Source organism: Lissotriton helveticus, chromosome 3_1 (genome assembly GCF_964261635.1).
Source record: "Lissotriton helveticus chromosome 3_1, aLisHel1.1, whole genome shotgun sequence".
In the NCBI taxonomy this organism is placed as follows: Eukaryota; Metazoa; Chordata; class Amphibia; order Caudata; family Salamandridae; genus Lissotriton; species Lissotriton helveticus.
This window is the reverse complement of record NC_136061.1, coordinates 599,125,910-599,153,716: the sequence shown is the minus strand read 5'-3', so window position 1 is coordinate 599,153,716 and position 27,807 is coordinate 599,125,910. Positions and strand designations below refer to the sequence as shown.

The 27,807-nt window shown below is 47.5% G+C and overlaps 1 protein-coding gene across 3 annotated transcripts in view; it reads right to left on the bottom strand.

Moving 5' to 3' along the window:
• The window catches only part of LOC144824675 (uncharacterized), a 1,660,589-nt gene that overhangs the window by 363,987 nt on the left and 1,268,795 nt on the right, over positions 1–27,807 (bottom strand). For all 3 annotated transcript variants that reach the window (XM_078683712.1, XM_078683710.1, XM_078683711.1), the window contains exon 12: positions 7,871–7,958. In XM_078683712.1, the coding sequence (XP_078539838.1) occupies positions 7,871–7,958 (88 nt within the window). The remainder of the gene's footprint in view (positions 1–7,870; positions 7,959–27,807) is intronic.

The window sequence follows — 27,807 nt, the reverse complement described above, 5'->3', positions numbered from 1 at the left end:
AAATTTGTGTTGCATGTTGGATATATAGGATGTAGATACTTTATTCATTTAAAGCCAGGTTGTAAATCATTCATTTGTTCGTAAATATCACTGTATATTTGTGTAAATTTGTGTAAATATGTGGATATAGATGTGTCTTTTTTCGCTGAGTAAATGTCTGTTTTGAAAAATCATAAAATAAATATAAATAAGTGGTATAAATAAAAATACCGGGTCGATCTGGACAAACAGTGTTTTCGACCTTTTTCAACTTTGGATATAAATGTAGGTGGCTAGGCAATTTTGTGTTTTTCCTATTATAAATAGGGTCCAGCCCATCCACCTGTCCTCAAGGGCCTAACTCCTTAGGTTTTCCAATTGACCCGATAGGGGCAAGACTAGGCACGAAACATGTCGACCTTCCACACATAGATTGCCCCTTAGGAACATTAACATCCACACAGGGGTTCACTCTTGTTTTTATTTAGGCTAGAGCTACCTTTTTATTAAACTTTGATTCTAGAGGACTGCTCTACACCTATTTTATCCAGTTTCATCTCACTGTGTACTACCCAGCCCCCACACGCACCTTACGGCTTCTTCTTCAAAAGATCCCCACCAAAGAGCCCTGGTTTTGGGAGCCCGTCAGGCATTGCAGCGCCGGCCTGACGAGGTGCAACTGCCCTATGATGAAGCATGACGCCTCTCGGGTGTGTGAGGGCATCACGAAGAAAGACCTGTCTTCCCCCCCCCACACTCACATAGGAACGGCACACCTTCTTTAAATTCTAGTTCTCATGCTTCACCATACTCCAAATGACCACCTTGGTGTTCTTCTCACCTTCACTAAAGAATGCAATGGACATAATACAGAAAATGACACAACACAGTAGGGGAAAACAACCTTTCTCTGTGAGTGTTAGATCAAATAAATTGAACTGCTACTCTTGGCTTTACAAGGAGTTCTCCAGTTAGACTTTATTGGATGTACTCTAAAAATATAAAATAAAATGTAAAGGTGTAAAATAAAGTTGCAATTGCACAGAAGCTCAGGCACTCCAACCAAAGTTTTCAGCCTTAGTACATGCAGCAAGTAAGTATGCAGGCGTATCATGCAAGTCGCTGCATAATGGCACGTTTTTCCACCTTTCTCCGCGAGCCACTAGTTGTATATAACCTGACATTGCAGCTGGTAGAGGACAAAATCTCAACACAAAGTTTAAGTCCTACCAAATCCAACTGAAGCCAGTATTTGTTTATTGCACAATTAGATGCTCTCACACTTCATAATAATAATTTTTTAATTCCAATAGTATCCTGATGATGATAGTCTGAATCTTTATGCTTCTCTTTAGTGTTCTTATTCCATGATAAATCTCTCACAGTTGCCATTTCTTTCGTCACATATCTGTTCTTACATCTCTCGCTCTCACACTTTCTCTCATTCACTGTATTTCTCTCCCTCTGCCTTTTGAGATCATTTTACCACCTCTTCTTTTTTATTAAGTTTTCTCTGCTTAGCTCAGTATTTCTCGCTTTATATATCACCCTGACTCTCTGCCTGCCTCTTGGTTTGTACAGCTTCAACTCTCTTGTCTTTTTTCTTTCTTTTCCCAGTTGCCTCATTGCCTCCATCGGCTTTTTTGATGTTCTGTGTCTGACATGTTCAGAGTTTCTGTTTACCTATCACCGTGTAATTTCTACCAACTTTCAATAGTGGTTCTCAATTTTGTGACACTTCTAGAATGTTTAGTTATTGTTTGTTTTTCCATAGGTAGTCATACCCTCTCTCTCGTAACTGCTTCTTTTTTTCCCCAAAACAACATATTTCCTGGTCTGTATCTCTTTCTCTGATTGCCTCTTTATCTAGAGCAGCAGTTCTTAAACTGTCCTCCAGGAACCAGGGGGGTTTGCAAGGCCTAATCAGTGGGCCAGTGACTGCTTAGAAAAAAATATCACATATTAATAAGCAGGGGCAGATTTACAATAACTGGCAAATCCCTGCATATCAGCAGGGATGCGCCAGTTATTGTGTGCCATGCCTCCGCCACCATGGATGCGCCGCATTTACAATGCAGCACACCATGGGGCAAAAATGCCACAGATGCGTGACACATCGGCACCGTAAAAGTGGCGCATTGCTGGAGTTGCGTCGTAAGCACGACGCAGCTCCAGCAATGCTCTGGGGGGCCCTATTCTTACAATGCTGCCTCAATCCTTACGCCTGCTTCAAGCAGGCGCAGGCTTTTGACGCAGCATGGCCTCAAAAGTGAAAATCTTGTAGATTTCACTCAGCCACTTTTAGGAGGCGTTGCTGCGACGGAACACCCCCCCTGAGCAGGAACGCCTCCTTCTGGCGCAGGGCTTTACAACGTGACGCATCTCCCAGATGCGTCACGTTGTAAGTACCCCACACCATGTCGCATCTTTTGCGCTGCCGTTGCATCACAAAAGTGACGCAACGGCAGCGTAAAAGGGGCGCAAGGGGCTTGTAAATCTGCCCGCAGTATATAAGTAAAGACGCAAAAAGTAACTTAACATTTTGCAAATGTGAAGGAATTTGAAATTGGTGGATAAAAATAAAGTTGATATCCTCAGATTGATTTGTGGGAGCACTACAAGTGCATTAAACTGTATATAGTATGGCTGAGGGTGGGCCTTTATTGAATTTAGAAAAGCTTTAACCTTCCTATTAAAATTAAAAATGTTATTTGTGTGTGAATTTAAATATTGTTTAATCATTTGTTGGATTTTTTGATGAATGATTGTTTCTGTATGTTTGTGTTTTGTTTTGCAGTTCAAATCATCCAAATTGCTTAGGCCAGGGTAACCAGGTTTCAATAATTGTCTCAGTTAAGTGTCTCTGGTTTCAAAAAATTATTCAGTGGGAGTCCCCAGATTCCAGTACTGATTAAGTGGGGGGTCGACATAAGTCAAAAGGTTAAAAACCACTGATACAGAGCTATCTTAACCGGTTGGATCTCTTGTTCCTTTTATTTTTCTGTGCATTACTCTCTAGTCCTCTGTATCCAACCTTAACGATGCCACCCTTATCCGCTCTCTGCTTATATACATTGTAAGCTATATCTCAGTTTAGTTCAGTTCTAGTGCCTTTTCTCCAGTATTGCAAACGTTTTCTAAATCAAATTCTCTGTCTCAGTCTCTAGATACCTTGATCTCTCTCTAGAATATTCTCTAGTTCTTTCTCTTCCTTCTCACACCACAGCACCTTGGTAACTGTGGCTAGACTGGTTAGATCATGGGATGAATAAATGATGATTTGCTAATAACGTTGGTGCCGTTTGACACAAACTAAATATATTTCATTTTTGTCTCATAGTATAACATCTGCAGCAGAATGGTCAAAAAGATTAAAAGGTATAGGCAAGGCTCAGAAAATGGTGTTCCATCCATATAAAATAATGTTGTTTGTTTCTTTCAGACTGGCTAGTGCAAGAATAAATTAATGGAACCCCATCAAATTTCTCATATATAAAGAAGCTACTTTTTGTACGTTTGCATTGCAAAATTGGTGTAATCCAGATGAGTTCCTCTGCTCTATTTCAATATATAAAATATATTAATATATTAGGGAGAAATCATGCAGACTTCAGAATACTTTACAATTTTAAAAATGGATGTCAGTCCCTAGTAAACAGTACCCCGGACCCTAGGGCCTGCGGTACTAAAGAAGGACCCCCAAGGGCTGCAGCACCATTTTTTTCCACCCTAAGGGACCCTCACCAAGCTCATGCAAACTGCCACTGCAGAATGCGTGTCTTGGTGCAGACAAAAGTGAAAACACAACACTGCCCACAGCTTGTGAGCCCTGCCTGCTGACACTGCATGCAGTATAAGTAAGCCACCCGTACAGCAGGCTGTACTGCCCTTAGACAGGGTGCACTATACTACATGTAAGGGCATAAAAGCATGAGCAGATATGCCTCCTGTACTGGTCAATTCCATTACTGCCAGTACAAGTGATCAGGGAAGCCTTTCTAAAAGCATGTGCTGGACACTGGTGAAAACCAGTTCCCCAGCTACATGATCACTTCACTAGAAATAGGGATGTATGGTATCAAACATCTCGTATTATTAAACCCACACTGATGCCAGTGTCGGATTTAATAATACATGCAGCCAGAAGGCACCTTAGAGGTGCCCTCTGAAACCCGACCAGTTACTGGTGTGTTCACTGACTGGCTTTCACCAGCCTGCCACCAGACACAGGTTTCTGACCCAAAGGGCGAGGACCTTTGCTTTCTGGGGCCATAAACCAAGCCTACTCAAGCAGGGGGTGCTTTGGACCCCCGTGCACAGAATGAGCTGCGGATTAGCATTCCAAGACAGGGAGCTTCAGAGAGGGCAATCGCCTTTAGTATGTGAGTCTGGCTTCTCTCACAAGAGAGGAAACTGACCCTCCCTTTGTCCAGAACCCTTGGCACATGGATAGGCCGGAAAATTAGCCAGGAAAGATAGGGATGGCCACCCTCAGTCGAGCATCACCCTGAACTGGGCTACCTAAAGTGGATGCAACTTTTCAGAAATGACCATCTTTGGGATGGCAAATGTAGGATCTTTGGGACAGGGTTATGCCCACTTCCCCCAGGAAGTGATCATATAGGGAGTACAGTTACCTTAGGGGTAAGTAGCTCATTGGCTACTACCCCAACACTACCCTAATACCACTAAATTCTGTATTGTGGGGAGCTCTGTCACCAGGAAATCAGATCCTGCTGTCAAAAAGAATAAGGGCTGAAGAGCTGTGAAAGAAAGAACTGCAAAACAAGCAAGTGACTTGACACCAACCCTGCCAGCCTGTTCACCTATTCTAGACAATTGCACCAAAGTCGATTGCCCTGCAAGCTGCTCATCCTCCAAAGCCTGTGAGGACTGCCAGCATTTCTCCAAAGACTTGTGAACTCCTGTGGAACAGCACAGCTGTCCCCCTGCATCTTGGAGGTAGCAAAGACTGTGCTGTGAGGGTCCAAGTCTACGAAAACCCGACACAGCAAGCACTACTACATCTGAACTGCATAGCCTGAGCTGAAGTGGACCAATGGTGCCAACGGGGTCCTAAGATCCTGACGCCCTAAGAAGCATAAGGACACTGAAGAGCTACAAAAGCAGAAGAGTGAAGAAGAGCAACTGACTAAACACTAGCCCAGTTGGCCTGTCTGCTGTTTCTCGTCGAAAGTCCTCCAAAGATATCTTGTTCTGCAGCTGTTGTGTCCCCAAGGCCTGGGAAGACAGCCTGCCTTCAATAAAGCCTCAAGGACTCCTGTGGAGCAGAGGAGCTGCTTTCCTGCATCCTGCAGGCAACCCTGAAGAAGACTGAGTGCGCTGGACTGCAGGAACCCGACACCCCAAAACACCACTGCACCCGTGCTTCCAACCCTGAGCAGAAGTGGACCAACCGTGACAACGTGGTTCCCCATGTCCAAAGACAAAGCCCACCTTGGACTTGCCCACTGTGGACTTCCCAAAGCCTTCTGTAGCCTCTGTGTGCTAGCCCCCTCTACCTCGAGTGCGCTCGGGGATAACAATCCAAAGCCCAAACTCACCTCTGCACCCATTACCCCGGGCCCCTAGGGAAGAGGACAAAAGTCACCACATTCCCGAGCATCACAAGAGTTGAGAAGGCCTGGATGGAGTTCGCAGAGTTCCACTATGTGGAACTGCACAAAATGACTGAAATACTAAGCCCCAATACGTGGAGTTCCGCAAGTGGTGGAGTGCATTTAGTCATGCCTTTCACATTGATTTTCAGCGCCGGGTGTTTGTCCCGCTCTTTAAAAATCAGTGCGAACTGCACCATGATAGATTTTCTACCTGAGCTGCAGCTTTCGCAAAGCGAACGGAAGATTTCGCGAAGCAAGCGGTCACGACCATCTGCGACCACTGCAAAGAGAAATCTGACCGCCTGCAACGAGAAATCTCACTGGGAGGTGGATTTTCCTCGCTCACCAACTTAACATTAGTGAGTGCGAGCGGGTAAAAACTCTGCAGAGTTTTTCGGAACTCCACGTGTTCCACAGAGCGCAGAGTGCAGAACCCTCCAGGCTTATAGTTGAGCCCCACTGTTGGTTCAGCCTGACTGGTTCCCCAGTCCAAGCCTGCAGCCTCTTTTCCGACAGACTGATCTCCATAGAAATGAATGGGCACACAACACTGTAAGGCACCTCTGCACCCGGCCGAACCAGTGCTGCCCGAAGAGAAGTGTTGGTGCTGACCGAAGTGAAGTGTCGGTGCTGCCATGGACCTTGCCCCACACTCACCTTAAGTCCAGAAGATTGGTCCCGTAAATCGATGCTGAGTGCCTGAATGCAATACGTTTTTCCTCCATTGGTTAACATTAGCATGAAGCGCTTCAATTATGATTTAAAGTATCAAAAGCATCTGATGCTGAAAAGCACACCTCTGCACCCAGACGCAACAGTGCTTCCCGAGGTGACGTGTTGGTGTTGCCTGGGACCTTGCCCTGTACTCACCTTAAGGCCCAGGGAGGAGTCCCGTAAGTCACTGTTAAGTGACTGTATGTAGCGTATGTTTTTTCTTCCTAAGATAGCATTACAGCGAAGTGCTTTAATTAGGATTTATAGTATCAAAAACCGGTTTTCTTCAAAGCTGTTTTAAAAAGTGCTTAGCTGATTCTGATGAGTTTGGTGCCTAAAGTTATATAAAGAGAAGTGTTATTTTCATAAATTGTTATGGATCTCCTCATTGAGTTGTATGTGTCATTTATTGGCTGCGGGTGTGCAACAGATGTGTAACACTCCTTTCCGATAAGCCTAAAGCTGCTTGACCACATTACCCTCTACAAGAGCACCTTGGAATTGCTGGAGCAAGCCACTGTCCACTAGTAAGGGAATACTTGGACTCTGCACAGTATACCTCTTTTTGGCATACCATATAAAGAGCCAGCTTTCTACAGTGTCCCCAATGCAATCCTGTATAGATGCGAAAGTCTGCAATACCCCTGATCGTTACTTAGGCTCTATTTTTTTTACAATGCTTTAAAAATAATGAAATCTACTGTGCTATTAATATGGCTGTCATATACACGGTGTTTTTTCAGGCGGAAAAAGACTGACCTGTCAAATCATTATCTGTTTAAATACTTTCAAAATTATTATTAATAGCATGGATTGCTTATATGATGGCATTATTTAAAATAGAATGGCACATCATAAGCACGTACTGGACTTGCTTTCATACATGATGATAGTTGTATAAGATGCTGTGCGAATTTGGTACGAGACAGCGCATTTTAGGCATATGACAACACTTTTTGGTTCAGGAAGCCAGTGATGAAAAATAACATATTATTTGGCACATATCATTCTATATAGATCATCTAACTGTGTTCCGTCACCTATTAAGGTCCACGGTGAGCTCTAGCAATGGTTATTGGTACTGTATATCCTTACGTATATATTCAAACTGATCCGAAAACATCTATTTTATGTTGATGAACTACACGTTATGTTATTGTCCATAATTTGAAAGCATTACATCATTGCCAAGAATTATGAATCCATTCCAACTGAAGGAGGAGTCCGAATCTGATTTCCTTCTTCAAAATAATCCTTAAGGAAAGCTTCATCATGACCTTTTATTTAATTATCTTTCTCTCTGTTAAAGCTTACGTGAACTATATACTGTGGTGCAGACTCATTGTTAGCTGAACATTGCACACAACAACCGCAAAAAACCTTCACATCTACCAATAAAAGCACAAACATGGATTTACTAAAATCACACGTTCTTATTTTTTTGTCGGATTCTCTCTTTACTCTTGCTTCCTCTATCTTACTTCCTCATCCGTCCTCTTTCCGTTGCACATCAAACAAGACTTTCCACTAGTTAGTTAAGACAGATTGTACCACACCTGATTTGGGTCTGGACGCTGTTCGTTGTCGGTATCCAGGTATAAAGTAGTCCATCTTCCAGTTTAGCTGCCATGCAGATCGCTCAGCCTACAGTTATTAAGGAATGAAGAGCATTTTGTTAAACAGCATTATTTTATACTGTGGAACCATTTATAACATGGCCATAACCTTGATTCATTTGCAACATAGCTGCTTAACAGAATCACCAAGCTTCGCTTAAATAGATCTTTAAGAGGGTTTCATCATCACCTAACACATCCAAAACTTCATCACTTTCATCTTTCTTAAAAATGTGTTCTGAGTTTGCAACTGAAGGGTAACTCACAGCCTCACCATCAACTTGTCAAAAAACGAAGACTCTGCTCGCTTCGTTTGCAAAGTTTGCGCTACTTCGCACTACGCGAATTGCACATAGCACAGTGCAAACACGCTTAGCGTAGCAGTCATATTTTGCTTGCTCGTGGTCCTCAACATCAAGTAGGTGACCGCGAGCGAGCAAAATGACATCCCGGTGAGGCTTTTTCCTCGTTCGCGATCAGCAACATCAAGTTGCAGATCGCAAGCGTGGAAAAGAAACTTCTCGGCGAAATTCTCAACGCGGGGAGGTCAGGTTTCTCATTGCGAGTGGTCGCTTATTCTCGCGACCGCTCGCAATGAGAAACTACCAGTACGCATTGAGAAAGCTGTTGCTCGAGTAGATATCTACTAGAGCGGCAGAAAACAACCGCTTGCACTGTGCAAGATGCGGTTTGCAGTGGTTGCACTGTGCAATCAGTGCGAACAGCACTTTGCATAGTGCACTACCCAGTTCATGTAGCTACGAGTAGCTCACGTAGTGCGAAGTTAACTTTAGGTATCTACGCATAGCGCTACTACGCGAACTACTCCCAGGGTTACACTTAATGCCAAGGCCCAGGTCCTTCCACTTACCTATGCCTTTTTACCTTTCACCCGGTTTGCTTTTTCTTCCAAATATGCAAGAATCTTGAAATCCTCTTCAACATCAGGCTCCCACTCTCTTCATTCATTATCTGTATTATCACCTCAGTCTATTACAACACGCATGAATCTCTAAGAACTACCATCACCATGTCTCCCTTATAGCCAAAACATTCATCAGACTTTGATACTTTACTAGTGTAACGCCCTTCTTCCTGCTCTTGTGCAAAGCGCTTTCAGGCAACTCAGAAAGTTCTTATGGTTGTCACTGGAACTCTATTCAACATCCCAAAATCTACAGGCAAGTTCCTAAAGCTCGCACCTGGAGGACTAACTCATTATGTACCTCTAGTCCATGTACAAGTTCCCAACCCTGATATTAGACTACAATAACTACCGCTTGCTCTAGCGAAGTCGGTTATCAATATCCACCAAATCCCACCCAGCCCTCCTTTCTCTCTCCCCACTGGAGCGTCTATCTCCCCTTGATATCATGTGTTAAGGAGCATTGTTAAGATTCAGAAGAGCACATCTTGTATCTACCACAATTGTGCATATTTGCAATCATCCAGTGGCGACAAAAATTGCAAGAACATAAGCTAGTATTAATTCCAAACTAGTTGCTGTGGAACTGAAATTAGGAAATAAACGTATTGTGCATGATGATCAGACCCTATTGGTGGGAGAGGAGGCACTGGGGCAGGCAGGGGCTACTGGGCCCAGACAGTGGTGGTTGAGGTAATTTGCCGCCGTTGATCTTGTGGTCCCTCCTACAATGGCTCTACAAACTGGATAAATCACAACCCTTTATACGCTTACCTCTCAAGGTAACGAGCAGTGTAGAGCTTCTCAGTGGGGAAGCATGGGAGATACAAGTGCTCAGAACTTCAAAGTCAACCATTAGACAAAATGTTGTGTTTTCCTGCCCAGTACTTATGTTTTAGGTAAAAGACAGTGCTTTAACATCACACCAGAACTAAATACTAGACAGTTCTATTTGGATGCAATTATATGGATGTAAATTACAATTCTCAGTAAGGAGAACCCTCCCTTACTGGTATACTCTCTCTTCCCAATAGCAGATATATCATGACCATAGTCCCCAATATACTGTGGGCATAAACATTAGGTAAAGATGCAGATTTCTTCATGTACCCCCACTAAGCAATTGTGCAACTCTGTTCAATGTATTTTACTCTTTGCGTTCATTCTGGCAACAAAGTCCAAGTCTACTTGACAGACTTTTCAGTGTCTTCTAGTCTCTCTTGTAAGACCTCGCTTTTACCTACTGGTTGGCGTTGTAGTATTAACCCAGTGGCTGGTGCTGTCTGAAACCCCAACCGTGTGGCAGTGGCTTCAATAGCACACTATTGACCTTGAGTTAGAACAGTAATCGCTGAATAAAGTCAGTGTGGCAAGCCTGCGCAGTGGCACTGCTGTTACCAATTGGTGGCCTCCCCGGTCATGTGGAAACAGGCATTCAGGTTCAGCACTTGCAGAATCTGGGCTGACTCATTTGGAATGTCGTGTCTTCAGCAGTTGCACCCTGGAGGGTAATTAGAGCTTTCTGCTTTGGCAGCTACATGGTTCCTCTTTCTGACGTCGGTAGCAGCAATACCAGTGGTACTTGTCCTTGTAAAAGTCTTGGTGCAGTACAAAAAGGAACTGCTCAGACAAACGAATGGACACATAAAAGCAAGGATTGCTTCAGGCTTCTTTTTTCACACACGCAATGCGCTGGGCTCCTCCTCCTGGATAGCCTCTCCTCCTGCAGGGCCAGTCACATTTCTTCCTTCTCTCAGCAGACAGTTTTCTAGACACTTAAGTCAGACCCTCAAATCCTCCAACAGAAAGTGCAGACTTTAGGTGATGTTTTCTCACTTCCAGGAAACAGGTAGGAGACAGACACCAGCGCTGGTTACACAGCAGCTCCTCAAGTACTCTGCAGAGCACTCCCGTCCTTTTTCAAGAAGAACTTGGGACTGTAACAAAGTAATGTGGTCTAGTCCCACTTTTTCTAACACATTTTGCAGCTAGAGGATGTGGACTTTCTGTCTAAGGCAACAGAACTAGTCTGGGATGGATCTCTTTCAAAGGTGTCTTCCTCAGACACAACCTTGGTGCAAAGATATGGCTTTCAGGGTAGGTAGCAATGGAGCTGGCTCCAAACAGCAGTATGCAAAACATGGGCAAAAGGCAGGCTCTGCACCTGGCGATCATCAGCTTTTCAAGAAACAGCTATCAAGGAAAGACAAAAGGAAATGTCCTGCCAAGAAACATCCTCATACTGAGCAACAAAACAAGAGTTCCGACTCTCACCCCTACCATCTACCAAATGGCAGTGCTCAGGACGAATGCATCAGCTGGCCTTTGCTGACATGGCCATCACTGAATTTTTAATTGAAGCCCTGTCTCCATCCATCCAGAGTCTGGGTCTCCAACCTCCAGCCACAGGAATGCAAGCAATACACTTCCACTGTCCAAGGAAGCAGTCATCATACTTCACCAGGGGCATCCAAAGTGAATCCCACTGATCTCAGTACTCACACTCACACCACACAGACTCCTACAACCACAGATGTGCTGCACATTCACTGCTGTACTGAACATGCACATATGAAGTCAGCGCATGGTTCTAGGGGGGGGCGGGCTCTCATAACAGCAGACCCTTACACTAGAGAGGTCAGGACTCTCTCTGACACAAACAGAAATTCCTGGTCAGACTAAAAATTCACAATACCCAGCCACCATAGCATTAGGTGTCTCACCCTGAGCATTGACAGAACTCCTATGCAAAATATGAAGGCACATTTATTGCACCCCTCTAGGTCACAAAACCTATTCTGGACTTTGCATTACAAGGGACAGACCTAGGTATCTGCATGCATATTAGGTTACCATGAAACTAGGGCCAAACAAAAAGTCAGATACCAGTTGTATATGGAGTCAGGTGCTCGGGCAAGGGTATGTACCAATTTACCTTACAAGTGAATTTCCCATCGAAAAGACACCACTTCCAAATCAGACTTCCTAGAACCTAACTACACAGTTGAAGAAGTACACATGTCAGGACGGCAAAAAGTGTCAAGAAAGGCCACTTCACTTCAGTGGTTTGTGAACTGTTTAAAACTTCATACCAAATAAGGAAACTTCATACTAAACAAGCAAAACTGGAGCCTCCTCAGGACCCACACTATGCAATGTATTCTTTTTCAAATATCTACCCTGCTCTGTTTTCTAGAAAGTAATCTGTAGCTGTTAAAGGCCACTTGGTGGGGGCGTGGCCAAGGCGGCGATCATGGCGGTCGCACTCTAAGAGAGCTCCGTCCCGCCGGTGACTAATCCTGTCAACTATCCTGCACTGCCCTGACCCACTGCCGCCCTGGTGTAGTACCTAGCCGCCAACGACGCAGAGGAGGCTCCGGCGGTGGTTCGGGGTCCTTAGCGGCGTCTCTGCCGAAGATCCGTGTCCTGAGTCAGGAGGGCCTGTGCCGCTCAGGAAAGCCGGGACCTTGCGTTGGCCTGCGCCTGGCCGGAAGTGAGCTGCCGCGGCGTGCAGCGGGACGGAGTTTGCCGGGCCCCACTCCTGGAAGCGGACGGACCCGGAGCTGCGCAGGGACCTGCCGGCGGCTGCTGCGGAGGGGCCCCAGTGATCTCCTGCAGCCGTCCTGCCATCGGAGGCCGGGTAAGCTGCCGGCTCGGGCGGGAGACCTTGCAGGGGAGGGGAATCATCCTCAACTGGGCCTGCTCTCACTCGGCGGCCTAGTCGGACCGCGAGAGTCAGGCGATCCGAGTGTGGGGAAGGGCTTGACACGCTTCCACCTTCGGCCCTCATCGGCCAGAGCCCCCATCACTCTGCCCCCCTCCCCCCCAGTGGGGACCCGGATATCAGAGTGGGACTGGTGGGTCCTACCGGCGGAAACCCCAAACGGAGACCAGACGGACGCGGCTGGCCTGGAAGCTAGCGCCTCGGCCCCCTGGCTACGGATCCGTGGCACTGGACACTCTATCCTGCACAATAGCGCTATTCCTTTGACTGGTGGGCGCTGCTGTGACCATACCCTCCTGAGTGGCCGGTTGGTTCTTCGGTGCCGCCTACAAAGACTGTGTGGTCGCGGCTAGGGGCCCGCACCCGGGGTGGGACAGGGGTTCCTCCGAAGCCCCGCGGCCTGCTTAGACTACGCTCCTGTGCCAGTGGCTCACCATGACGAGGGGGGGCAATAGCGGCACCACTTCGAAACAAGGCACTATAGACAAATTCACGGGGCTGAGTGGCGGGGCCGGGGCCGCAGGAGGCTCTCAGGGACCGGGCCCAGACAACGCGGCCCTCATGGCTGCAATCACGCAGTCCAGGGACATGTTAGACGCAAAAATTGGGGCCGTCGGCGCGGATTTTACCCTGCTTCGACAAGACCTGCGCAATGCGGTGGCCCGCATCACCGAGACCGAAACCAGGATCAACGAGGTAGAAGATGATGTGGTGATCCTAAAAAAGAAGGTGGCTACCATGGAGGGCATACAGAAGGGCCTCGCGCTCAGGGTTGAAGACGCAGAAGGTCGGGCCCGGAGGAACAATCTACGCTTTATGGCATTTCCGGAGGATTGCGAGAAGGGCGACATGGCGGACTTCCTAACCCGTTGGTTGGAAGGGTGGCTCCCACCGGATTCCCTGTCGCGCTGCTTTGTAGTTGAGAGGGCGCACCGCGCACTGCTCCCGAAGCCACCCGTGGGTGCCCGTCCTAGGCCCGTGATCGCCAAACTGCTCAACTACCACGACCGGGATGTTATCCTGCGACAGGCATGGGCGAAGGAGCCCCTGATGTACGACGATCAAAGGATCCTTATCTTTCCTGACTATACTAAGCTGGTGCAGCAACAAAGACAATCCTTCACGGCGGCAAAGGCGCGCCTGCGAGAACTGAAGATTCAGTACGCCCTGCTGTACCCAGCTCGCCTTCGAGTGGTCTTTCAATCCCGGACACAGTTCTTTAACTCACCTGAGGAGGTCTTTGCCTGGACGGATGAAACAGTTCGCATTAGGGTGAATTCTCCTCCGGGTAGAGACTCGGACTCTTCATCAACAGGCGGACCTTCGAGAACTCCCCGGAGGTCACGCAGCAGAAGCAACTGGCGTTCGCGCCCCGGAAGGGTCAACCTTCCCACACTGGAGAGGCCGGGGCGGCTGAGGAGGTGGATAATCCGACATCGGCGTCTTGAGGCCGCGCGCTACGCTGTACATTCTGGCCTTGGGGCTCGGGACACATCCCATTCGACCGTGGCTACACCGGAAGAGATGTTCTTGCTTGTGACTTTCCATTTCACTGTATGCTCCGATTAGTATGTATACATGGGGGTTGTGGGTTGGGGCATGCCTGTAGGAGGGCGGACTTACCCCCGGGGCTGTGAGGACAGTTGGGTAAGGGGTAGGTAGAACTTGAGTGGGTAGTTGGTGGGGATCCATTGGGGTAGTAGGTACCTGGCCTCCCGTTGGGGGCTGGTGTTACCCTATTCCGCGACAGGTACTTCAATGTTGGTGAGGTATGGGGTGGGGGGGTGGATGGGTAGTTGCGGGGTTCGATGGGGGTGTTGGAGGGATGGGGGTGCAGCGGGGGGAGAAGCGGGGGGGTGGAAGGACGGGGGGATGGTGGGGAAGTTGGGGTAACTTGTTTTCTCACAGTGTCTATTTGTATCCGCTTAATTTCCTATGTGTGTGTGCAGTCACTGACACCCAGGACCTTGCTGTACTTGCCCCCTGATGGCGGGTGACACTCGTGACACAGAACCCCCGCTGGCTTCCCTGCGAGTCGTGAGCTGGAATGTACGGGGGATGCTAGATAAAATCAAGAGGGGTGCGGTCTTGCGGCTGGGAAAGAGAGAAAAGGCGGATGTATTACTCCTTCAGGAGACGCACCTCCTTGGGTCCAAGAATCTTAGCTTACAGCGCTATGGGTATTGGCAGGTGTATCATGCTGGATTTGTGCGGGGGTCTCGGGGGGTTGCAATCCTTGTCCACCATAAGGTGTCCTATTCTCACGAAACACAATGTGTGGATGGCCATGGCAGGTATGTCTTCATCAAGGGGAAGGTGGGGGGTGAATCTGTGGTCTTCGGAAGTGTGTATGCCCCACCTCCACTGCAGGCAGCCCTAGTTGAGAAACTGTTTGATGTGTGGGCCGAGATCCCAAATGTGTTGGCGATAGTAGGGGGTGACTGGAATGACGTGATGAATGGGAGCATGGATCGACACAGACCGGGAGGGGGCCCCTTGGCTGATGCCTCGACTAGATTGGAAAGCATGGTGCAGGGGATGGGCTGGATTGATGCTTGGAGATATCAACATGCGCATAGCCGTGAATATACTTACGTCTCGGCAGTCCATGGGTCGTTCTCTAGACTCGAGTACCTGTTCGTCCACCAGAATTGGATAGAAAGGGTAGCCTCCACTTCCATCCTCCCACGCGGTCTGTCCGATCACTCTCCGGTCTTGTTGGACCTCCGCCTAGACAGGAGACGGCAGCCTTTTAGATGGCGCCTCTCCACCTGGCACTTGCAGCAAGCAGATTATCAGTCACATATGAGGACCGCCATAGCCCACTACTGGGACGAAAATGACAGGCCGGAAACTGACGCAGTGACCCTCTGGGAGGCATTGAAACCGGTTCTCCGTGGGGTGGATATTGCATGGTGCGCCGCAGCCCGAGTGGCCCGAAGGGAGGCTATCACTGACGCGGCACTTAGGGTCAGAGATCTAGAGGTAAAATGTACGACTGGGGGGATGCCAATGCCGTGGGGCATACACCTCCTTGCTGATGGACGAGGCTCGCCAACTCTGGTTGGCTACACAAAGTAGGATCTACCAGTGGGGAGACAAATCTGGCACCATGCTATATAGGCTATGCCAGTCTACATTCCAGACACACTCATTGCCGGGCCTCTGTGATGAGGCGGGTGAAGCGGTGACGGCCCCACCAGCTATCGCGGCCAGCTTTGCACGCTACTACGAGGCTCAATATACTCCTCGGGAGTCTCTCCCGGCGGAGGACGTGGACAAATTCCTGGCGAATCTCCCGCCAAGGGCGCTGTCGAATACGGGACGTGCCAAGCTTGACCTTCCATTGTCAGCCGAGGAACTGGGCACAGCGCTGGCAGAGCTGAACACTGGCAAGGCCCCGGGGCCCAATGGCTTTCCCTGTGAGTTCCTGAAGATGTTTCACCTCCAGCTGGGAGCCTACTATGAACGAGCGCTGGAGGCGGCGAGGGACAGTGGGCGCCTTCCGGCAGACTGGCGACATGCCGAAATAGTGCTGTTCTGTAAACCTGGGAGGTCCCCTAAAAACCATGAATCTTACAGGCCGATCTCACTCCTGAATGTAGAGGCGAAGCTGCTGGCAAAGGCCTTGGCTAATCGTCTGCTCCCGTACATAGCGGATCTGGTTCACCCAGACCAGGCCGGTTTCATGCCAGGAAGGGCGACACGCCACAATATCAGGCGTGCTCAGGTGGTAGTGGAGGCGGCTCGAGCAGCCGGGCTCTCGGCGGCGCTTCTATTGGTGGACATAGACAGGGCGTTCGACTCCCTGAGTTGGGTTTACTTACGTGCCCTTCTGTCTCGCCTAAACCTGGGGCCCCGATTTCTTTCTTATGTACATTTGCTATACACCGACTTAACGGCTTCCTTGAGAGTAGCGGGAGCGGTGTCCAACCCCTTCCCTATAGGCCGGGGCACCCGCCAGGGTTGCCCCCTCTCGCCCTACCTATTCGCCCTGGCGATGGAGCCACTTGCGGCATGGGTGCGAATGGACGCTCAGCTGCGAGGTGTGGAGTGGGTGGCGGGACCCTCTGACAGGATAGCGCTGTATGCCGACGACGTCCTATTCTTTCTTACGGACTTAAATAGGTCGGGCCGAGGGTCCTGGAAATTATGCGTATCTTTGGTGAGGTGTCGGGCCTCTGCCTGAACCTGCGGAAGTCTACGCTATCGACGCTGGGAGATCGCGGGGGTCTGGGGCCCTGGGCGGATGTGTTGCAGGAGGCTACTGGAGGCATTAAATACTTGGGGATATTCCTGACGGACGTCCCCGGGGTTTCGTGGGCTCGCAATGTATTGCCTGTGTGGGATCGTGTGCGCTCGGACATGACGACGTGGTCCAGAATGCCCCTGAATGTATACGGCCGCTCGGCCATATTTAAGATGGTGGCTCTCCCGCGCCTACTGTACCAGCTACAAAACCATCCGTTCCCCATTCCACTGCAATGTTTTCATCGAGTGAACTCGGCGCTGAGCCATTTCCTTTGGGCGGGCGGGGTAGCGAGAGTGGCGCTTCGCACGTGTTTTCTCTCCACTTACTGCGGGGGGCTGGCCACGTCGGATATCCTGTCCTATTACCAAGCGTCCCACCTGTTGGTGCTGAACAATTGGTGGTATGGGGATCGTAGCGATCCAGCCTATGCCCTTGAGAGGTTTCTGATGGACCCGGCAACGCCTAACAGTGGCCAAACGTGATATCGCCCGAGCCTGGAAAGACCCAAGGGCCCCCTTGCTAGGGGTATGGAAGAGGGGATTAGACTTCTGTATGGGGCTGGAGCGTCCGGTGTTTGCTGCCAGGGGCTGCCCTCGAAAGCACTTTAAAATTTGGAAGAGGTGGGCGGATTATAGAGGGTTGTGGCTGGAACCACCAGCGGGTCATGATGTTGAAGACGGACACTCGCTTATGGACCTGGGGTGAACGGATCCATGCACGGACTGCTATTTAACGGTTTTAGCTATTGGACTACACTGACACTGTGAGGGGTTAGGGGTGGGATCCGGGAGGGAGACTACTGGGATGGGGGTTGGGGGGATGGGAGTTCAGGGGTAAATGTTCCTATTGAATATTGCTTGTGCTGCCTATAGATGATGCATGTCTTTTGCACACTACGTCTCTGGTGTTCAGAGAGTGGTGCCGTTGCTGCAATTCTTTAACACCCCGAAATGAAAATAATAAAAATTGTTTCGAAAAAAAAAAAAAAGGCCACTTGGTGCTCTCTATCCTTTATACCAAGTTGAGCCAGTCCCTTGTTTGGTGTGTCAATCTAAACAATGAATGGCTGACCACTGTCAAGAGCCTTCTATACAGTTGCATTCCATAATGCTGCCTTCAGTTCCTCAAAGGTCTTCTGAGGTTCCACAGTCCATAGCATTATTTTAGGCTGCTTCTTGGATGTCTGGTCTGCCAAGAGTGCAACTGTGGTCCCATAGTTGGCCAGAAAGTTCCTGTGGTATAGAATGATCCCCAGAAAGGCTTCTATTTGAATTTTTTTTGTGGAAAGCTACCACTTCAACAAAGATTGGATGTAAACAACAATATATAGATCTTCCAGTTTCCCATCTGAGGCCCAAGGTAGACTACATAGCACTGCCTCACCTGGAACTTGGTTTTCATGATCGTTAGTTTTGCTCCCTGTATCCTGAAAATCCCCTGTACTAGGCGTTAAATGTCTCAGGTGGTTCTCCCATGAACTGCTAAAAATGACAATGTAGATATATTCTGCCGCTTACGCATAGACTCAACTTTGTGACACTGTCGCCCAGCTTTTAATTATCTCCTATTATTAGCTAATCCCCTTGTATGCCACTGCTTGGCCTCGTTTCTTTGGTCTGCTATAAGAAAGAGGAGACTGCCTTCATAGGCTGAGCTACACAAGCAAAACAATGGGGCAAGCCATCTAATACAGTTTACATCCATAAGAACTGACTCTCTTCTGACATGGCTTTTGTTATTCTTTTAAGATTTTTACTGTATTTTGTATTTTATGCAGTGTATATTGGCTTTTGTTTTTTTAACTGATAAGGATTTTAAAACTGATGATTGTTTATTTGTAGAATACTTTTATGCGATTATTTTTGCTGCAGAATAAAGTTATTATGACTGACTGACTGACAATGTAGGCCAGGGAGGCCACAGGGAACTCCTCCAGCCCTATGAGAGCATAGTGCACCAGGCACTGAAAAGACACAAAGCATTCCTAAGCCCCAAAGTTATGACTCTAAAATTGCACAACTCTACTGGCATAGAGAATGCAGTCTTCTCCTTGGCATTAGATGCCAATGTGACTAACAATAGCCACTGGTCAGATCAAAGGTACTCAAGAAGCGAGCAGCACCCAACCTGACCATGTACGTCTTAGCCAGAACTAAAAGAGTTTTCCTTCACATTTTATTAAAAGAAACGTAATTTTGTGATGTTAGGTGATTGGTGAAATAAATTGCATACTCAATTTACTTCACTTCTCCCATTTCACTGAATATGAAGTAGTGTGTACACCATCTAATATGCAGTTATGTCTTAAAAGTCAGGATACTTTCAAGTGTGGAAAAATATCACAAAACATATGTATAGCAATGTCATTATTAAATTTAAAAAAACATGGAATGTGGTCTAATCGGAAAGAAACACTTCTAAAACTGTGGCAACTGGACCCAAAAGCCAATTAAAAAAGAAAAGAACCTGACTGTTTCCTCTGCATGACAAAACCTCTACTGTAGAGACACTACTTAAAAAACCTGCCTGTATAGCTTCCAATGGCTGCAGCAATCCAAAAAACAGCAAGAATGAGATTCACTCACTGTCGTCTAGAACCAGAGAATATGTTTGACAAGGAGTGATATCTGTGCTATCAATAATGCCAGGCATCCCAAGTAATATTGGACAGGTGTACCAAAGACTATCTAGATGTCATGAGTGACTCAAGAGAGAGAGAAGAATGTGAAAGGCATGGGAGATGGCCTAAATCGAGGCAGAGATGGGACTTATAATGATCCATTGTTGAGGGTCCAAAGGGAACAAAAAACATAAAACACACAAAAATCTAAGCAACGTGGGTCAAACTCTAGATAGTACATATAAAACCCTGCAAACTTTTCCTTCCCAAGACAGATGGAGAAAAGACTGACCAGAGACCCAATGCAGGCTTTTAGAGATCCTGTCACCCGAGTTCCGGCTGCCATTTTCTTTAATCATTGTGCCTCTTCCATACTAATATTATAAAGAGAGAGCCCAAACCTTTGAGGCGGGTAATCTCAGTAACCACAGCACCAATCACAACACCCAATACAGTGTTGGAAAGGTCAGTTGCAGCAGAAGGACATAGGTTATGCAGACGGCCACCATATTCATTTTTTTAATTGTTTTTATTAACTTTCCAAGAAACAGCGGTGTTCATCACAATCATACAGTGCAAGACATACAATTGTACAGTAGGACACCATATACATTTAAAAGGTAAAAGAACCGTGCCAGCAAAGTAGTCCCTTGTGGGCGTGTCTGCGTTGTGCTGTGGGCGTGGGCTTGGGGCGTGACTAACGCTGGGGGCGTGTGGTACGGCCATCACATCGTGGGCTGTGGTCGTGTGCTGGGGGCGTGACAAACACTGGGGGCGTGACTAGCGCTGAGGGCGTGTGTACGCCCTTCATGCCATGTGAGTCGTACATACAAGCGCCAATTACGTTGCTGCGCAGCATCAAGGGGCACGCTGGGGGCGCGAGAAATGCTGGGAGCGTGTGTCCGGCCTTCATGCCATGTGAACGCAACTGCGCCGCATCAAGGGGCACGCTGGGGCGTGAGAAACGCTGGGGGCGTATGCTACGTTCCGCTCTTCATGCCATGTGGGTCGTACATTAATCAGAAGATCGTCTGTTGTGGCCGTGTGCTGGGGGCATGACAAACTCGTTCAGCTGGAGGCCTGGTAAGTAACATTACTGCAGCCTCTCCTGCGCGCTGTTACTGAACTCTCTCATTCAACGAAATTAGACGCGCCTGCTACCATCAACCAGGGCTCTAGCCAGGCTCAGGCGGCGGATCAGTACACTAATTACACGCGCCTGATAACATCAACCAGGGCTGCAGCTGGGCCTCAAGCGGGGGAAGACGCGCCTGCTAACATCCAACAGGCCTGCATCTGGGCCTCAAGCGGGGGAACACGCAAATGAGCGTGTCTGCGGGGACAATTACTGCAGCTTCTCCTACTAGCTGTCACTGAACTCTCTCATTAAATGGATTTACCCGCGGCTGATAACTCTCTCATTCAACGACATTACACGCGCCTGCTAACATCAACCAGGGGTGTAGCCGGGCTCAGGCGGCAGATCACTACACCAATTACACGCGCATGCTAACATCAACCAGGGCTGCAGCTGGCCCTTCTCCGTCCCTATTCTAATGAAACAAAAAATGTTGTCTACCGCAAGATTTTACAATAAATTGCCCTTGCCAAATACACACATTACACACATTCTATTTCATACCCGGACAACGTCGGGACGGGCTGCTAGTTTTATTATAAAATAATTAAGCAAACAGGTCTCAAAAATAGGAATGACTTAGCAGATTACCTCCTACCAATAAAAGTAAAATTTTACATCCAAAAGGGTGGTATCACAAAGCAGGAACATAAGGACAGTAAATATCTATGAGCAAAAGGCCTAACCAAGATGACCACAAAAGCATGAAAATGTTGGCTGATCACAAGTTCCACTGGTCATCACCTAGCAACTTACAACACTCATGCATGCACTCGGAGGCACAGTGAGCAGGTGAGTCTGTGTGCAGTTGAACTTACTAATTGCAAAAGTAATATGGTAAAAGGAAAAGGAGAAGGAACATGGCAGGATCGAGAAACATAATGATGAGCAGAAGCTAGAATAAAAGCCAGGAAGGAAGGGGAGTGCATGAAGGTAGAGGGTGATCCAGCACTGGGCCGATCCTCTTACCATTAGTCATCCGATTGTCCTTTTTATGCGACTGGAAGGTGATGGAGTTAGCACTTGGTCAAACACACATAATTAACACTGAAACCCATTTGGCTACACATTAAGGAACAGGAATCAGTCAATATAGTCAATATGTTGTATTACAAGTTATCAGTCAGGATAATGTAAATCAATCTCAATACAATGCTGTAAAGGTACAGAATAACAACCGGATAACCAAACCTCCAGGAGACGTTCAGCCGCATCAATATGAGACAAGTTCAGTCACAGCAATACAAAAAATTAGTAGCAGAATCTGGTGTTCAGAGAAGAGTCTTCACTCTTCTCTCTCAAACATGAGTAATATCTAAAGGCTTTTAATCCAGAGTCTAAAGCTATTAAATGTAATTTAATCTAAAGAGTCTCAATGGTAAAGGAAATGTGAAAAAGATAAAAATGTCGAAAGCATGCGGGAAGATGTCAGCAATTCTGTAGCTCAGACTAGAGTCTTCTATGGGCAGTGAAATACATGTTAGTCTAAGCCCAGGGGCAGCTGGCATGTATATGCACCAGTGGGGTGGGCAGACAATTAAGTGGTGGATGCGTGAATGGCAAATAACAAAAAATAAAGTCACTTACCTTGCCTGTTGCACATCCGATGTCCTCGTGGGTCCCTCCTCTGTCAGCTACATGGGCTCCAGCCTTCAGGAAATCCCACTAACCAATCCTGTGCTACTCTTACCAGCATGGGAGCAGCACCAGGATTGGATGGAGTTTCCTGTCTGGAAGCTCCTTCAGCCCCTTTCAGCCTGGGCTTGGTCCCCACCCATTTGTCTAAGACAGCTGAGTGGAGAGCCGTAAGGAGCGCATGTCACTTTGGCAGGCTCAAGAGAGCCGGCCAAACTGACATGCGTACGTTGGAAGGTCCATCTTGCTCGTCCGGCCCTATATGCTGCCAATCGGCAGGAGAGGAGGACACCCCCCCCATTTATCGCAGCTGGGGGCTGCAACGCGTTAAAAGAGAAAACTAAAATGGATTTCATTGCCATTATATCTTTCACGTTTACCACCGCTGCAGCGGGTGGTGGGCGACGCTCCCTCTGCCTCACAAAGAAACTGCCACTGCCTAATACACACTCAGGAAAGAATCAAAGGGGTAAGCATAGAGGTCTGTACCTCTCAAAGTCACAAAGAAAAGTGGGCAACATCATCCTGTGAGAACATTAGTTAATACCACAAGAATCGCTTGGATAACATGCATTGATCACGCCATTAGGGGCTCTATTATCCTTTCTATTCTTCAAACCAAATCAAATCAAATCATAGAGTATTTGTTAAGCGCACATATCACTCGAAAGTCTCATGGCGCTGGTGGATAACTCAGAGATGGATTTGAAAGGTGCATTAGATGTCAAATAGCCACGTGTTTAAGTTCTCACGAAAACAGGTGTGATCACTAGTGGTGCGAAGCTACAACATTAGCAAACTCTCCCAGGCCAGCCCTGAGAATGACATCGTCCTTGGTCACCTGCGATACTTTGAGCGCCTCAACACCCCATCAGGGGTAACAAGCACTATATAAATGCAAATCTTTTTCCCTCTTCTACCCCTCCGCTATCTTATTACTTGCATATTTCACTATACTACTTCAACACATATCATTTATAGGCTCCAGAGTAGCGTGTTACACGCCGAAAAAGGGCTTCAACACCCCATCAGGGGTACAAGCGCTATATAAATGCAAACCTTATTCCCTCTTCTATCCCTCTGTTATCCTTCTCAATCCAAATAACTGACTAACCTATCCACCACTAAAATTACTTTCATATCTCACTCCACTAATTCAACACTAATCGTTTATGGGTTTCGCAGTATTGTGCTCCTCGCGAAAAAGCGCTTCAAAGCCTCGTCAGGGTAGTAAGCGCCATATAAATGCAATTACAATATATTACTGCAATGAACGCTCTAGCGCTCCATGTTTTTTGTCAAGAACTTCTTCTCTTTCGCTAGTACAGAGTGACATCTGTTGTCAACTAACAAACTATATGAACGTACCTGCAACGAAGACACCCAAGCAGAAAGGCATAGTTAAGCCAAATTAAGCATCTTATTCAATGGTGCACATTAATATTTGTTGTTTGTGCACATACAACTACAAATGAATGACACATATAAGTGTATAATGCAACATTGATTCATGTTGCACTTTAAGTAAGTGTAAAGTAACTTTGATTACACAAATACAGGCGTGCTTAAGAACTACATTCTGAATACCAATGCTAAAACATTAGTATATAGGTTTACATAAATCACGCTAGTTTCTATGGTAAATACATTTTAATAGTGTGAGGATGGTTTATCAAATCTCTAAACGCCTATATTTCATTTCAATAAGGTTAAAGCACACAGTGTATATGATTTTCTAGTTCTACAATGACTGCACTTCAGTGCTGAATTTAAGCGCAACACTTTATATTAATAACGTTGGACACTCTGAATATGTAGTGCTAAGTGCACATATATGTATCGCGCATTTATGAGTATGAAAATGGAGCCAAAATGATGCTGCTCCAAATAATGTCCGTGAGCAGGCATCTGTAGGATAAAAGATAAAGGAGAAATGTCAGGCTTGAGCAGAAATGTGTAAGGACACCTTTAATGCAGGAGTTACCCTGAAAAACAATCTTTGCAAGTCATTCAAAAAGAAAAAGGGTCTCATTTTGGAAAGAACGCATGATTATGTTTTAAATGACACTCAGCTCGCCATCATAAGAACATAAAATACATAAGAATAAATATTTTGCTTATTTTTCTTATTTGCACTTTGACATTACCTGCATTGCTGGTTACCCACTCTCCTGCCCTATGTACGTCGAGGAAGCACATTTAAATGTGTCCCTTTAAAGAGCCAGGAATTAATTTCCTCTCTGCATGCAGCACTGCGTTCATATTTTTACATGCTGGCCGTTCCTGTATCCAGCTGTCGCCCTCTAACTCTCCTTCCAGGCTGGTCAGGGAAACAGACGCTTTTCATTAAGTCTCTCCCGATTTCCAATCTACCCACGAACATGAAAAATATGTGATAATTAAGGCCTGTCGCTGAGGTCAACGGTGCAGAGAGGCGTTTGCGCGCTTTCAGGGAGCTGGAAGCTGAAACACCCAATGAATTAACTTCTTCATTTTGAAGAAGGGAAAACACGTAGACCTATATATGGGTAAGTATCACCAAAGGGATTGTTTTGTACTGAGGGATGCCAACTGATTGCATAGAGACAATGAGCAGACCTTAAATTGACTATGGGACCCTGAAAGGGAAAGCACTGATTTGTGGAGCAAAACTATTTACAAGTTGAGGTTGTGCAAACTATTCCATTAAGTCTCTTCCGGTAAATGCGATAGGGTGGTTTCCTTTTTCGTGTCCTTGCCTTGGCTTGTAAACTGTGCCCATGACTGGTGATGTTACTACGTTCTCTACCTTATAAAATCAATAACATTGGTTATAAAAAAAAGTCTCTTCCGCTGTTCCTAGGGTGGACGCCCCACCCCACCTCGAGGGATAGCTATACAGGACCAATAAATATGTCCTAACCCAAAAAACAGTGGCGGCTGCAGTAGCATTAAAGTGGTACGCCAGCACAGAGGAGGGTTAGCGGTGGAAAAGACTATTACAAATAGTGCTTACCTGCCGTCTGCCGCCTCTGTGCTCTTCTGCACCTCTTCTCCTCGACTCTCAGCAGCCCACATGCTTCCCTACGCAAATCCAGATGCTGCCCTCATGCTGCTAGTGAGTCAGCATGAGAGCAACACCGGGATGGATCTGAGCACCCTGGTTTGGTGTTCACTAAGAAACTAAGTGTCCCGCTTAAACATGAGAGCTGGAACTAGACATGTGGCAAGGCGGGGGCAGGGCAAGGCAGGGCTGAGTGTAGCAGGCCGCTTGGAGCGCCCAGCACTGCAAAATCTATGAGTGAGGTGGGGGTGAGGTGCCTGAGCAAGAGGACAGAGGAAACAGAATTTCTAGGCTACTAAATGTTGTAAAACAAGACATGCAGGCATGATTGGGGGGCAATGCTTTAGGCAAGAGATTTGGGGAGGGCTATGGAAGGGTCAGACCAACAGACCAGGCCCAGGCATGATGATAGTGGGGACAGGGCCCGCTGGCCACCTGTGTCCCTGGACAGGGATGGGTGGTTGGAGAGGGTGCCTGCGGGAGTCAGGACAATATGGGGGACAGGGGAAGTAGGGAAAGGGAGTCTGGTGTCTTTGGAATGGCCGGGGGTGGGTGAAAAGAAGAATTCCATGGCACATGACAAGAAGGCTCAAGTACAGGCAGCACACAAGGGCCCGACAGCTGCCATAGTGGTAGCCATGCTTCAGTGGAGCTAGGGTAAGGAGAATGGCAGTGAAGGTGACCCAAGGGAAGAACAAGTTGAGTGGAGCAATGCCGGTCCTCTGGTTCAGGGGTGCTGAAGCTTGTGAGGGTGCACTCCAGGTTGGGGCGTGAAGAGGTAGAGCAACCAGAGCTGGTGAGTATGGACACACGTACAGGTGCAAAGCAGCCAGCCTGAGGCAGGTGGGCGCGGGCCACCAGGTGGGTTCACAGTTGGCTTGGGATGAGGTGCAGGATGAGTGGGATTGGTGGCCAGAGGTGGAGGCAGCCCAGGCGGCGCAAGAGGCTGGAGCCAGTACACTGGGCCAATGTTCTTCTTTTCCACAGGTGACAGCAGGCAGCAAGAATGGGAGCTCGGAGGGGGCTCCGTATGGCTCTGATGCAACCAGCCAGACAGCAATGTTGGACCACAGGATCACTGATCAAAGAAGGTCCAGTATGGCTTAGTCAACCCCACATGCCAGAGGGTTTGTTTGACCCCTGGGTGCAATGCGACATCTGACACAGCATCCTGCATCAGCAGTACGGTTGGGAGAGCAAGGTATGGCCCCTTAGCAGCCCAGGTTTACAGCCTTATTGGCAGGGCAAAACACAAAGCCACATTGTCAGGCTGCCCTGGAGGTTCAGGGTGGTAGGGTTACTGAAGGCATAGAGGTGACATTTCTGGATTATGAAAAGCAGAGCCTGGAGGAAGGAGAATTACTGGATGAGGGTATGCTAACGGAGGACGCTAGCTGGTGGCAGAGGTCAGGACAGTTGGGGGTGGGGGTGCATCTAACCAGCATGTGCATAGTGTTTTTCAGGATCGGCAGCGGAATAGAGGAATTGGATACCCAAACAACGGTAACAGCTGACGAGGTGGCAGGCTCCAGGGCGGGCACCGACCTTGGCACCAGGGAAGGAATGGCAGGCAGTGTGACAGTGACTAGGATGGAGTCAATCTTGTGGATGCAAGAGAGGCTCTCAACAGAGAGGAAATAAAGCTTTTTGTTTTGCGCTTTTGCTCACATTGAAATTTAATTTCTCAGGAGCCTTGCTGTATCATCCCCCTGGTTATGTAGGAAATTGGTGTACCTCTTTGCCGTACTTGATAGCTCCACACATATTAAAATCGGCTAATTTCACCCTACTTGGTGACATTAATCTTCATTTAGAAGACTCTAAGTGCAAGCTGAGTTCCACTCTCTTAGAGATTCTTGGTGTCCTCAGCTTAAATGTGTGTAACGCTGGCCCTACTCATTCGGCGGGCCATCTATTGGACCGTAGGCTGCACTTGCACAGTCTCAGGGAGAGATTTAATGTTTTGGAGTATGGGGGCTTGAACCCGCCTCTCTCCTCCATTGGCTGGCTTCCTAAACGGAGGCGAGCCATTGGAGGAGAGGGGCATCACTCAGTTCAAGCCCCGTCTCTTTCGGATTCGGGGGCGTGTTTTTTGCGTTCTTTCGCCCTGTGACGTCATCCGTCACTCAGAACGCCAAAAACACGCCACCGATTCCGAAATTTTCAGAGTTGCGGCCGCCATTTTGCTGCTCGGTAAAACCAGGAGAGCAGCATCGGACATGAGGTAACTATCCCTTGTCTTATGTTACTTTGCTGCTGTATCCAGTAGATAAAGAAAGAGAAGTACGATCCGATGCCTCCGGTCAGGCTGTAGAATAATCGCCCAAACTACTGTGTGGGGTCGCTTGCTTACCCGTTCGCTCAGAGATATTCGTGACATGATCAAGTAGGGTTACGGGTGGGTACCCTTCTGGCTACTACGTTACATGAAAAGAGATCATGGAATCCATAAATGTTTGCAAAAAGCTGAGGTTAGCCATCTTTTGTTTACTTTTTTTATTTAAAAAATATCGATGTCTATTATAATTTCATGGCAGCGG